The 13,611-nt window shown below is 39.7% G+C and overlaps 1 protein-coding gene across 1 annotated transcript in view; it reads left to right on the top strand.

Annotated features, from left to right (window-relative positions):
• The window catches only part of TNIK (TRAF2 and NCK interacting kinase), a 398,889-nt gene that overhangs the window by 378,003 nt on the left and 7,275 nt on the right, over positions 1–13,611 (top strand). Inside the window, exons 24-29 of the mRNA XM_019643919.1 lie at positions 2,003–2,167; positions 4,283–4,394; positions 5,222–5,392; positions 5,792–5,935; positions 8,442–8,576; positions 12,180–12,280. Of these exons, the coding sequence (XP_019499464.1) occupies positions 2,003–2,167; positions 4,283–4,394; positions 5,222–5,392; positions 5,792–5,935; positions 8,442–8,576; positions 12,180–12,280 (828 nt within the window). The remainder of the gene's footprint in view (positions 1–2,002; positions 2,168–4,282; positions 4,395–5,221; positions 5,393–5,791; positions 5,936–8,441; positions 8,577–12,179; positions 12,281–13,611) is intronic.

Raw genomic sequence — 13,611 nt, 5'->3', positions numbered from 1 at the left:
AGGGCAGGACTGTTGTTCACTTATGCTTGTGTTCCCAGCAGAATGCCTGGCATACAGAAGCTATTTAATTCTGCGGAGGTGCTGGTTGAATGAATAAAAGGGTGATGACTCAGACGTGGAAAGATTCAGGGGTCATTGCTGATTCCTACAAGCTCCTCACTGTCTGGGCCATTTCCCTTCGTGAGCCTCTTCCGGTTTTTGAAAACCAGTGTGTCTGCATCAGTTTTGGGCTTGAGGCAGAATGCTGCTGATAGGAGAGAGACAGCAAAACTTGAAATAGACAATGTGTGATTTATGCTACTGGAAAGTTGGGGGAAAATGTTAAAAGGCTTTTTAGTATTTGAACAGAAGTTAGAAGGAAGGGAGAAGCTGCCCAGTACAAATAAAACAGGGGATTATAGAATAAATTAGGACAGAACCCCTGAAATGTCATTTAAAAGATGAAATGTTCAGATGAGCACTGTGACAAAACAATTCCAGAAAATACTTCTCTCTGGGACAGTTTTTAGGCCAGGAGCATGTTACCAAGAGACATAGAGGGCACTAAGGCTGTCCAGTTATTGCTCAAGCTTCCTGGTAACATCAATTCCATGCACCCCTTTCAGGAACTTGGGAGTCTATTTCGTCTTGGGGGAAAAAAAAAAACAAAAAATATTTTTTTTACCCTTCCAACCAGAGGCAGGTGCAGAACTGTAACTGCAAGACCAAGACCAGGACCGTTTCTGGAAAGAAGAGGCCAGGCCCATTAGGTGATCATAGGAACAGCATGAACCGTGGCCCATGCCAGCCAGTCCCAAACAAGGCAGGGAGTGCATCTGCCTTGTTTCTGGCTGATTCTTGCGTGTTCAGCAAAATGCTTCGCATTCAGTAGGCACTCAGAAATGTTGGGTAAATGAATGGAAGACAGAAAGGCAAGGAAGGGAATCGGTACTTAATCAAGTCTGCTCTAAGAACCCTCAGCGAGCTAGGTGCATAAATGTTAAATTAGAAAGCTCAGTACTAGCATGGACTACATGCAACATGGGCACTGGCTTTTAGGAAGCAGAGTTGTCTTTTAATCCTTTATTTCTTCCCTGGGGTTTTTGGAAGTGGACTTTGCTCTGCCAAGCAGTGAGTTACAATTTGTTAGATCATGAAACCCTATTAGTAAAAATCTTAGAGCATGCCACATAATACAGTATATTTATTTATTTATGCATTTGTCCTATTACAATAACATATATACATTATAAAATACCCCTAAAGGGCATTAAAAGGGAATGCCATAAATGGCATCTCAAATGCTTGACTAGTCATGATGACTTCGTTGTTTTCTTTACTAGGTGCTATCAAAAGGCACCATAGTTCATCACTGAGAGATTCAACATTAGTGATAATAGATGTAAATCCATATTTTCAGATAATCTTTAGATCATTTCCATGTTTTTTTGGTAACTCCTGTCAGGTGTGATTAATTAATCATTGTTTTGACCTCGTGACTGACAGAGAACCCTATCAGTTGGGTATCATCTCTGCATTTTCTTGGAGTACACTTGTATATGGATTATTAGTATTATCTCATCCCACTGCTTCTTTTCAGCAAGATTTTAGAGCATGTATCTGTTTCGTGGGTTTGTGTCATTATAACCTGATAATATGATCTGTAAATCCAGTTAACAGGTGTGTATGCACAGGCACTTACAAATACTTGAAAATGTGGGCCCCACTCAGCCCCTCCACCCGCAACATTCCTATCCTCCCACAGGGAACCCCCACATCTATGTGACCACTGTCTGTCCCTCAAACAGCAGCATAAAGCATCAGGGTCAATCCACATACTAGATATTAGCAAAGTTTAACTTCTTTCTTATTTTCTTAGGTAAAATAGAAATTTGAATGTTATCTTCCCACATGCTAGTGGGTCGATTTGAAGACCACTGTGCCTGTGCTGCGTGAGGGGTGACATCACTCTGTGGCCTTTGCCCTCCCCCTCTAATACCCACCATGTGTTGTGCCCCCTCAGACATCTGGAGAGAAGAAGCGATCTGGCCACAGTGACAGCAATGGCTTCGCTGGCCACATCAACCTCCCTGACCTGGTGCAGCAGAGTCACTCCCCAGCTGGGACCCCAACTGAGGGCCTGGGGCGCGTCTCCACCCATTCCCAGGAGATGGACTCCGGGACTGAAGTAGGTGCTGGGCAGTAGCCACCACAGCTGTGTTCTCCTTCAGGCCGTTCTGAAACTTTGCCCAGCTAGAAATGTGTACTTGGTTTCTACTATAGAGCTACTTATGCATATACTCAGATGGAAGAAATCATAGAAGCAGAGCAGTGAAGAGTTTTCAGCTATCATCTGAACCAATACTTGTTTTCACAGATAAGAATACTGAGGTTCAGAGAGGTTAAAGCCTTGTCCAAGGCACACAGCTGATTTGTGACAGAGCTAGGAGCAGAATGGGGACCTCCTCTCTGCCAGGCCAGTGAAAGAAACTTCAGCCTAATGAAATTCCAAGGCCAACAGTGGAGGTTCATATTTACATTAATTTAGTCAAACTAGGTTTGATGTAAATGAAATGAGGTCTAAATGACTTATTTATGAAAAATAAAAAGCAATAAGTTGATACGTTCTCAAAGTGTTCATCTTTCTAAACTCCAACTTGCATGAGAAAGGGGAAAATGGGATATTATCTTTCCTATATAGGAGTGCAGAGGAAAAAGCCCCAAGAAACACAATCTGTTAGGCAATGCTCGTAGATGTCATTGACCAAGACTGACCACTCTGATGAGTTCACAGTGCCTGGTCATGTTTCATGAGTATCATGTGACTCACACGTAGGCCCTACATATGTTCATAAAGCATGTGCACTGTTGATTTTGCTGTTGACCACACACTGACTTTTTATGATGCACCCTTAGGATTCTAAAGTTATAGAGCCGATAAGCTTTGTTTGCCCAGAGGAAAAGAACACAGAAGCATATTGGAAAGTGTCACATCCTATTATAGCTTCATGCAGTGTGAGCAGGTTTTTTCTGCCTGCACCCCTCTGTGAGTACCAAGGAAGACTCAGTGGGGTTGGATCCCAATTCCAATTCTGCTGCTGTTCCAGTTCTAAGTGGAAATATTAGTAGCTGCCCACACCTCCATCACAGACTTCTTCTAAAGATCAAAAGAAAGGATGTATGTAAACTTGCTCTATTTGGAAGGAGTCCTAACTTGTGGAGAATGAAATGGTTTTGTTTCCATAGGTGGAGGGGAAATCTTGAATTAGATCAGATTGGATTTTTGTGGTTTTCTCTTTATGTGGTTAGGGTCATGGATTGTTGATTTTATTTTTAAATAAAAACCTAAAAATAAAGTTCAAAACTAAACATTTAGTTACAGCCATTTATCAAAAAAGAAGTGCTTCTCATGTTAAATGCAAGTCTTTTTATGATACTAAGAGAACTTGAGTATAGTAGAAGGAATGGCGATGACAGACAAAATGGGGAGATGATTATTGAAGAAGCTCCTTTGGCAAAACTCAAGTGTGGAATATTGTGACATGAAGCCTTGATATTTCAGTTTACTATTCAAATAGTCTAGTTCTGACTTCGTGTCTTCATGGAGCTGTCCAGGCCCTTGCGATTTATTTTTTAAATAAGCCCTCAAGAAACATTGTCAAACCTAGTATTTTCATGAAGTCTCCAAATAAGACATGTAAATATAAGTATCCTTTTAAAGGAACTGTCGTGGGCAGGAAAAATCTTAATCCCCGGGAAAAATTGTTCCTGAATTAAAAATTTTAAGGTTTCCTGAGCCAACACCAGTTCACTTGCATCACCAGGCCACTGTGGAAAGGGCTCAACGACCCCAAGAGGAGGGACCTTTGGTTGACAGTGTTTAGGATAAAGCACTGCTGTGTGGATCTGCTTACTTAGCTCATTGCCAATTGTGTCAGCTTTTCTTAAGAACATTTGGTCAATATGAAATTGCTTTTACTTCAAGGAAGACATAAGCTCTGTCACCACAGTCATCTTACTAGATATTAAGGTGCCACATATTGTCCAAAATATAATTTGCTCCCTGCAACTCTTGCAGTTTGGTCATTAATGAAACCTTGCAAAGGCAGAGTGGCTAGTGAGTGACCAATACCAGAAAGAAGCTGGAGAGAGGGACACGCACTTTGACTAGGGGGTTTGAGTGTGAACAGCTAGATAGATTGAAGAGTCTGTAATTATTTTAAAGCCCAAGCAAAGCATTGTTAGCATTGTTTGTTGCGGTATTTATTGATTGCTCTTCTTAATCTTCTTGCTTACTGATTAGTATGGCATGGGGAGCAGCACTAAAGCCTCCTTCACCCCCTTTGTGGACCCCAGAGTATACCAGACATCTCCCACTGATGAAGACGAAGAGGATGAAGACTCGTCAGCCACCGGTAAGCTAGAAGTCCCCAATATTTTAGAAACAGCTTGGTTTTCCATTTTGGTATGGCCTGATTAAAAAATAATCATCATCATTAATTCAGTAGTTAAGCCATTTACTACTTGGGCCCTGTCTTAAAGGAAATACTTGTATTATTATTAATATTTTTATTTTTGTAGCGTTCCTAAAACAAATTTCTTTCTCTCCATTTTTCTTTCATTTCTTCTATTTTTGCTTCTGGTAGGAGCCCAGAGGTATCCAAGGGCCCTAGGAAAAGCTGTTCCTCAGAGATCTCCAAACTTCCCACATATTTCTCAAAAGCAATTTCTGGGTACAATGCTGTGCACGCAGTAGACACTTAATAAGTGTGTGTTGAGATATGTTGAGTTCTAGGTGTGTGCTTCCCACCACAAAAATCTGGCTGCCTTCGAGAAGAGTCTTGCTTTCTAGACTTCTGCAACTCACTAATCATCAGACTCAACTTAGGCCAATTTGTCACTTGATAATGTGGAATTTCAAAAAGTAAATCTTTCCTGCATATATTACAGGAGATGGGGATGGTGCATTTAATTTTTTGAGATGAATTATCAGTTCCCAAAACTACTTAAGTAGTGTCAATAAGCCTGTTTTACTAATGGATAAAATACTGCTTCTATGAATGACTTATACTTTATTCTACTAAAAAAACATAAAATATGCAGAGTTTCAGAGTTTCCTTGCCTTTGCTATGATATATAATGCACACTAAGAAGAAATCATTGTGTTTTGAAGCCCTTTCTCCATATCTCCATTGGTTATTTTTTAAGATGCCACTGACTTCTCTGATTCTTTTTCTCAAAGCTCTGTTTACTAGCGAACTTCTTAGGCAAGAACAGGCCAAACTCAATGAAGCAAGAAAGATTTCAGTGGTAAACGTAAACCCAACCAACATTCGGCCTCATAGCGACACACCAGAAATCAGAAAATACAAGAAACGATTCAATTCAGAAATACTTTGTGCAGCTCTGTGGGGTAAGTTGGTGCTTTTTACCTTGGAAAGTCTTGAGGTGGGATTTACAGAGAGCCAAGAAAGGGATGAGTGTTGCAAGAAAGGAACAAAGGCACCTTGTGGTAGTATCACAGCTATGCCTAGCACTTCTCTTGGGAAGGACTCTTTATACTAGGTAATAAATGGCTAGATGTAATAAATGCTGCTACCATTTTCTAAAAGAAAAATAATTTCATTACCAAGGAGAAAGTGATTTAATTACTATGTCAGGGCATTTATTTCTGCAGTCCCTACTATCGTACCTACTTACCCATTAGTTGATATTTACAAGGCACAGTTTTTTAGGTTTTACAGCGACCTCAGACGCAGAAGGTTAAAGCCTGTAAAAAAAATCAGTCTTAGGGTGCTTCTTAAATTTGCAGGTGTAAACCTCCTGGTGGGAACTGAAAATGGCCTGATGCTTTTGGACCGAAGTGGGCAAGGCAAAGTCTACAATCTGATCAACCGGAGGCGATTTCAGCAGATGGATGTGCTAGAGGGACTGAATGTCCTCGTGACAATATCAGGTATGTTACTAGGATAACCGAGTCCTCCAGGTATGCACAGGTGGGAAAGATGATCACCTCACTTCTAAAGAAACCGTAAGTTCTGCCCTTCCCAGCTATTAAGTGACACAATAAATGATAGCAGTATAGCCAGAGTGAGATCACCCTCATTTTGTAACTCTGGACTTTCTGACCTCCAAAGGGAAGTCTCTCACCTCAGCTTGAAATCTGCATTAGGCAGGGACATACCACAAAGGCGGTATCTTTGTAGGACTTTAACCTTCACCAGGGCTCAGCAAGGATCGTTTTAAGGTGTCTGCACACCAGTCATTGCTATCTACTCTCAGATGGAGAATATAAAAATGTAGGCTACCAGGAGTGGGAAATTTGTAAGCAGGTATTTTTCTGCTCTCTCTTCTCACAAGAGCTGCTCTAGTTCATAGTCTACTGATGTTTTAGCAAGTTCAGCTGGCCCCCTGGGTGGACTGAGTCTGCAAAAAGGTTGGAATGTGGGGAGCATTACTGCTACACTCTGCAGCTTTCTGGTTCCCAAAAAGAGCTTAAAAAAAAAAAAAGATGAAGACAGAAGTGAAGGCCTTATTACTGAAAAGTCAAAAATGTAACCTAAAAGAGACTGTGTTTATTGAAAGTTTTTTTCTTTGTGATGGTGTTTGAAGGAATGTAGTAAATAGTACCCCTCTTTTCTACTTCCCTCCCATCCAATATGAAAGCAGCTGTACCACTGCACATTAGAGCCACCTGAGGAGATATGAAAGGTCCAGGGTGTACCCCCAGACCAATGGGTCAGAACCTCTTGGAGTGGGGCCCAGGCATCTATGGCTTTCATAGCTCCTGAGGTGTGTCCAATATGCAGCCAAGTTTGAAAAAAAATGACTCTGCACTCAGCCATTGTTTTGCAGAGACAATACAGCACTACTGGGCTGAACCTTGAATAAAGTTTAACTCTTTGCTGTACTTCTATTTTGAAAAAAATGCCTTCATTTGATGCTGGAGTTCCCTCTTTCTTTTACCTTTCCACTGAATGTTCCATTTCATTTCTTTTTATTCTCCCCACATAACAGTTAACCAAGTAAATTTTTCTTGTGTTACCATTTGAGTTTAATTCAGTGTAGTCCTTTGTTCTGCTTAGTTGCCTTCTTGATTGCTATACTCCCAAATCAAATTTTGAATCATCCATCAGCCAGTCACCTACCAAAAGTAGAAATGATACCAGAAAATTCATGTTCAGGCTTCCTTATGTTGTTAGTGACTCATTCCCATTTTTTTAAAGTGTAAGCGTATCCTCTTATCATGAGGTATAGATGGGGAAAGAAGAAAATGAAAATAGGATTAAAAGATTTTTGAACTGCCCTCAGGCCTGTATTGGCATAGAACAGAAGAGGCACTAGTTCTCTTGCCTATCCTAGCTATTGTGATCAATACATAGTCTAGGCTTTTGATTACAAAAAGGAATAGTAACTGCACAATGATTCCTTAATTTAAGTTGTAAATATACTCTCCTGTCAAATCCAGTGTAGATTGCCTTAATGAATTCTCTTCTGGTATATAGCACATCTGTAAAATATAAAACATCTTTTGACACCTAAGAGGAAATCAAAGGAAAAGAAGTACCCAAGAAGTAAAACCCACAGGCCTAAATTTCTGATTACTTAGAAAGAGCCATTCCAACAGACACTTTCTTATCTGATACGCAGATAATCTCGTGGAGTGTATTAAATTTTGCTCCATGTGTATTCTTCAGTATTTTTAAGATGTTTTCTTATCATACTAGGAATTCTTTATTCCAGGATCACTTTACCAAAGGAAACTTTTAATTTTTTTTTCTAAGTACACATCTTTTTCTCCTTTCCTATTTTTGTTTGGTTTTCCCTTCAGTGATCTCAGCATAAATGTGTCCACAGTTATTTTCTAAGCCCAGATTGCCTTCAATGAACTTTTTTCTCTTGTCTCCTTATAAAATTCCCCTTTTGGTTAATCAGGTAAAATAAAACTACTACCAGCTATCCTCTTTAAAGTCATTGAGGAGGCAAATAAGAGACTCTCCATTAACATATGCTGTTAAGTTAGAAAGCAAAGGAAAGGCAGCCACACATAAGTATGCTAAAATGCCCAGTTGTCAACACCTCTTCATGTAATTAGATCTAGAATATTCTAGAGCTCTGATCAACCATTCTGTTACAGAATTAGGTCTTACTGAGTTCAGCACAGTGCCCTTTGTATTGAGAAGAGAGAGTAAGAGCAACTTGCTCAAATAAGAAACCACCTGAAGGTAAAGACAAATTATAAAATGGTTATTCGTTTAGAGTACTTGGAGCTGTTTTAATCACAAGTCTTGGCAAGACAACACTTTGATGACACTGATTAGTGTGCCTTCATGTGCGTGCGCGCACACACAAAAAAAAAATTGCAAATAAAAATTAATGAATAAAATAAAATGGAGGTGGGGAAAGATTGAAAGAAAAAGCCATCACAGGGGCTTGAAATTAAAGCTCTATTATTTCAACAGGAAAGAAGAATAAGCTACGAGTTTACTATCTTTCATGGTTAAGAAATAGAATCCTACACAATGACCCAGAAGTGGAAAAGAAACAGGGCTGGATCACCGTTGGGGACTTGGAAGGCTGCATACATTACAAAGTTGGTAAGTCCCAAAACATGGAATTGCTTTATACTCAATCTGAATTATTTAGTTTAGTTTCATTAAGTTGTTTTTCTTTTAATATCAGATATTAATGATGTATTTGTGACCAGTTTAAGACATTTCTGAATCTTTAAGTATAGTTGCATTATTTCCAAAAAAAGTCAGATGGATGAAGTTCAAAAGATGAAATCTGAATAAAGTCCTATGCTCCAGTTTAAACATTTAGATCCACTCCCACCCCCTAAAATGACAATGAAGGAATAAAAATACCATAAACCCATAAGGATAAAGGGAGCAGAAGAGAAACCAGCAAATAAGATGTCAACAAAATGGAACAAGAGTAGTTAGATGACTAAAAAACAAACCTAGACAACCAAGAAATGCTGAATTTTAAGTTTTCAGTGAGTAAATTCATCAAAATCAATTCAGTCACTTACCAGAACCCAGAAAGGCCCAGGACATGAGGCCTCAGGTATATCTGAGGTAGAAGTATAGAGTCAAACTGGAAATAAAAGAACTATTAGAAAGTTGATGAGCAGCAAGCCCTCCAGAAGCCAGTCAGGCTGTCACCCTCCCCCAATGAAACAGAAGACGCAAGGTTGGCACAGCCAATCTGATGGTGGGGAATACTGGATTGTGAGGACACACACACACACACACACACACACACACACACACACACACACACACACCCATCCCTGTTTAGTTCCCAAAATGTTGGCAGCCATGCTTAAACTCCCAAACAAGAGATTGAAAGATTTGTCTTTGGAGAAACTAAATGGCCATAAAAAAAAAGATGTTCAGGTACTGATCTTTGAAATGCCTGATAAGCCCACCTATACCAGACATGGGGAAATCCACTAACAGGAAGGAAACTTAAACAGAAAGAAAGGACTTGAGAGGAAACAAGGATAATGAGGAGTGGAATAAAATTTTAAAGAAAGAAACTATAATAACTTCAGAGAGATTATAAAAACTGTTTCCATAAAAGAAGAAGAGGGGCTATTTAAAAAATGTGGAGCATGGCTGGAGGGAATCATTCAGAGATCAAGGAAAAACATCTTAAAAATTAAAATATATTGGAAAGAATAAAAATGTAATAGAAGCGTTGGAAGATAGCGATGAGACATCTCCTAGAAAGTAGAACAAAAAGTAAAAAGCTGGGGGAGGAAAGAAAAGTTAAGGAAAAAGCCGGCCGAGGGGCTCAGTTGGTTAAGAGCGCACTCAAGAGTGTGAGCTCTGAGCAACAAGGTCGCCGGTTCAATTCCCGGCCTGAGCTGAGCTGCCGCTGAGCTGCCAACAGGTGGCAGGATGGCTCAGCTAAAAAAAAAAAAGAAAAGAAAAAAAAGGGAAGAAAAAGATCAGTGCAAGTGGTTCAAAATCTAAGTAACATGAATTTTAGGAAGAGAAAATAAGAAATGGAAGGCGAGGAAAGGATCTAAGAAAGAATACAAGAAAAATTTTTATAACTAAGACCTTGAAATCCCAAATTAAAAGTATTCATGGAGGACCAAATATGGTGGATGAAAAAAAGACTCACAACAAAACGTAAGAATATGCTTCAGTACCCAGGAAATGAGAAGGTCCTTAAAGCTTCCAGATTATAAGTAAATAAATAAACAATCAGTTTACATGTAATAGACCCAGAAACAGGTGGCCTGGGACTTATCAGCAATGCTAGAAAATTAGATAACAGTGGAGCAAGGCTTCAAAATTTTGAGGGAAAGATTGTTTTCACCTAGTACTTCATAGCCCATCTGTATTAGCCAGAGTTCTGCAGGAAAATAGAACCAAAAAGATCTATAACTAGATAGATGATAGATAGATAGATAGATAGATAGATAGATAGATAGATAGATAGATAGATAGATAGATAGAGTGGAACAATGGAGAATTCCGAAAGAGGTACCTCCAAGAAAAATAAAATTTTACTAATAGATTACCTGTCATGTTTGACTGTGTTGAAGGCATTTACAGCACTAGCAGAAAGTAAACACACGTGCTTAGAGATAGATACATAGAAAACAGAGACATGAAAAAAATGAAGGAAAACAAGAAAGTAAATGTAATTATGGCATACTATGTGCTTCATCTGTGAACAACAATAATTTTAACACAAATGTTGATTTAACAAAAAATTAAAAATATAACTATATTGAGGGTGTGGGAGAGGAAGAAATGTGTGTGTTTAAGAGAGAACAAGAGGGAGGAGATGGTTATAAGAGACTAAATCCTTTCCATACTACAAAGTCAGTAGATAATATCTGTAACTGAAAAAAACCAAGAAATAACATTATCTATTAGAAATATATACATAAATTGCTAAAGAAGTAGTTGAGGGCCGGCCGAGTGGCTCAGTTGGTTAAGAGTGCGAGCTCTGAGCAACAGGGTTGCCGGTTCAATTCCCACATGGGTCAGTGAGCTGCACCCAAGCTGAGCTGCGCTGAGCTGCCAACAAGTGACAGAATGGCTCAGCTGGTGAGAGCACGTACTCCTAACAACAAGGTTGCTGGTTCTACTCCCACATGGGGTGGTGGGCTACGCCCACCCGCAACTAAGATTGAACTCAGCACCTTGAACTGAGCTGCCCTGAGCTGCCGATGGGCAGCCGGATGGTAACTGGACTTGGAGCTGAGCTAGCTGCGCCCTCCACAACTAAGACTGAAGGACTACAACTTGGCTGTTCCCCTTTCCCAATTCCTCACCACGGTTCCCCTTCCCTAATTCCCCAATAAGATCTTAAAAAAAAAAAAAGTAGTAGTTGAAAGTATATTAAAGACAGAATGTATAAGCAGAAGGGGCATGCTACAGAAAAAGAGCTCAAAGAGCAAGAATTCGGTCAGTTATCCTGGGCTGTCGAATTTCTTTAGGGCATAGAATATTCTGTTTGTTTAGATACTATATAAAGAAAATGACAGCCATATGTACTGTCTTAGTCTGTTCAGGCTGTTATAACAATATCACAGGCTGGGTGACTTATAAACAACAGAAATTTATTTCCCACAGTTCTGGAGACTGAGAAGTCCAAGATCAAGGTACAGGCAGATTCAGTGTTGGTGAGGGCCCTCTTCCTGGCTTATAGATGGCTACCTTTTCACTGCACCCTCACATAGCAGGAGGAGGGAGGGATTTTTCTAGGGTTCCTTTTCTAATCCCTTATAAATTCATAAAAATTAGAATTCACTTTTGAATAATAAGGACAGCAGCCTTTATGTCTCTACCCATTTGCTAATTTTTCTACCAGGTCACGGCTACTTACACGTGGGTGAACATGAAAACCAAGTAAGGAAACATCAAGGGATATTATGCAGATGCTTATTATAATGAATAATTCACATCTAGATTTAGTGGTTAAAGATATTCCTAAGCCAGTTACATCTTTAGATGAAGAACCTTCAATATAAAGCAAAAGGCTCCATGTGTTCTGCAAACCAAATACACTAGAGGAAGCGAAACCTGTATCTGTGAGAAAACCCACACCAACAGCATCACCCTCAATTATGGTTTGACATGTATATTTGCCTATTGTGGCTTACACATTCATTACTACAAAAACTTGAGTAAATTGGTATACTTCTTTAATGTATAATTTTTCTATTACAGTTAAATATGAAAGGATCAAATTCTTGGTGATTGCCTTAAAGAATGCTGTGGAGATATATGCTTGGGCTCCTAAACCATATCATAAGTTCATGGCATTTAAGGTAAGCAGGCATGTGATTTCCTAAAAAGGGCCTTTTTTTATGTTAGTTTTCTACCAGTTAACAAAATGGTCTGTTTTGCACATAGACTAACATTAATATTCCTATGTATAATAAAACTCTTTAAAAAGTATAGGAACTCTGAGATGTATTATTCTAAAATTAAAGTCTCTTTAAATGCTAGAAAATTGGGGCATGCCTTCCTCCATTTCAGGTCTATGAATTATCATCTCCAAGGAGCATTTAGTACAGAATGATTCCCTGGCAAATAATTGATTGTGATGTAACGCAGTGAGATTTGTTAGACAGCCACCTCACTAGGGCACTGTCTGACATGTCATCTGAAACAGGCAAACCAACAGCAGCCCTGAATCTCAAGGTCGAACTGAGTCCCTAAATCTTATAATCCCTGTAAGCCTTTTTGGGTAACGTCCCTAAAACTCACTTGATGCGCCATGTCCCTGAGGCTATTGGATTTCTCTGAAATGAAGGCTGACTGTAGTCACACCTGAAACTGCCCTCGTTTCCTGTGCTCTTCAATTTTGATGATTGTTTCATTTTTGACCTTGTCTGAGTCTCTACCCACTGTGGTTGGACTGATCGATCAGTCATGAGATGCAACAGGAGTGGCGTGGGAATATGCTAGTCCCATTGGCCCCAGATCATGAAAGCTGACGCCCAGATACCAGAAGGACCAGTACTTGTGGGCACTCCAGTGTTTTCAGATCTGCACAGTCTATCCATAGCCAATGTGATTTTATCTTCTGTTTTTTCTCTCTCTGCCTGTGTATCTTTCTTTATATCTCATTGCCCTTCACTTTCTCCCCACTTTTGACAATTATTCCCTTCGACTTGTTATGTATGCTTTCCTGCCACATATGCCACATGAAGGCCCAAGCTGCCTTGGGAACATTATTAGGCCCTCTTCAGGGCTGAGTCACCCACTTCTTTCTTGTTCCCTTAGCGTAAGGTGCTCATTTGTGATGTGCTCGGGATGATAGAATCATCAATGGAAATGGGCTCCCCTCCATAACCCCACTTTTATGGAGAGAAATTTTTGGAATGCATTAGGTTAGTAATAACACTTAAGGGATGACTCCGAAAAGCTAAAATGGTGCTGCTGTTCTGCCAAAATCTCTCTCCGCAAAAGCTTTTCAATCAAGATCCCATTCCGGTTCTAAAGTTACTGCCATCAGTTTATTAGCCAAAGTACATGAGAGAGTGCAAAATGCTTTGTTCAGCAGGTCACACCCAGCCTGAAACAAGGGAAGAACAAAGGCAAGGACTTGAACGGAAAAGACGAGCTGGCAGGGGGTCGAGCCCTCCCATAGGAG

This window comes from Hipposideros armiger, unplaced genomic scaffold (genome assembly GCF_001890085.2).
Source record: "Hipposideros armiger isolate ML-2016 unplaced genomic scaffold, ASM189008v1 scaffold_83, whole genome shotgun sequence".
NCBI classification, from domain to species: Eukaryota; Metazoa; Chordata; class Mammalia; order Chiroptera; family Hipposideridae; genus Hipposideros; species Hipposideros armiger.
Note: the sequence above shows the minus strand (reverse complement) of the source record. Positions and strands in the feature narration are given on the sequence as shown.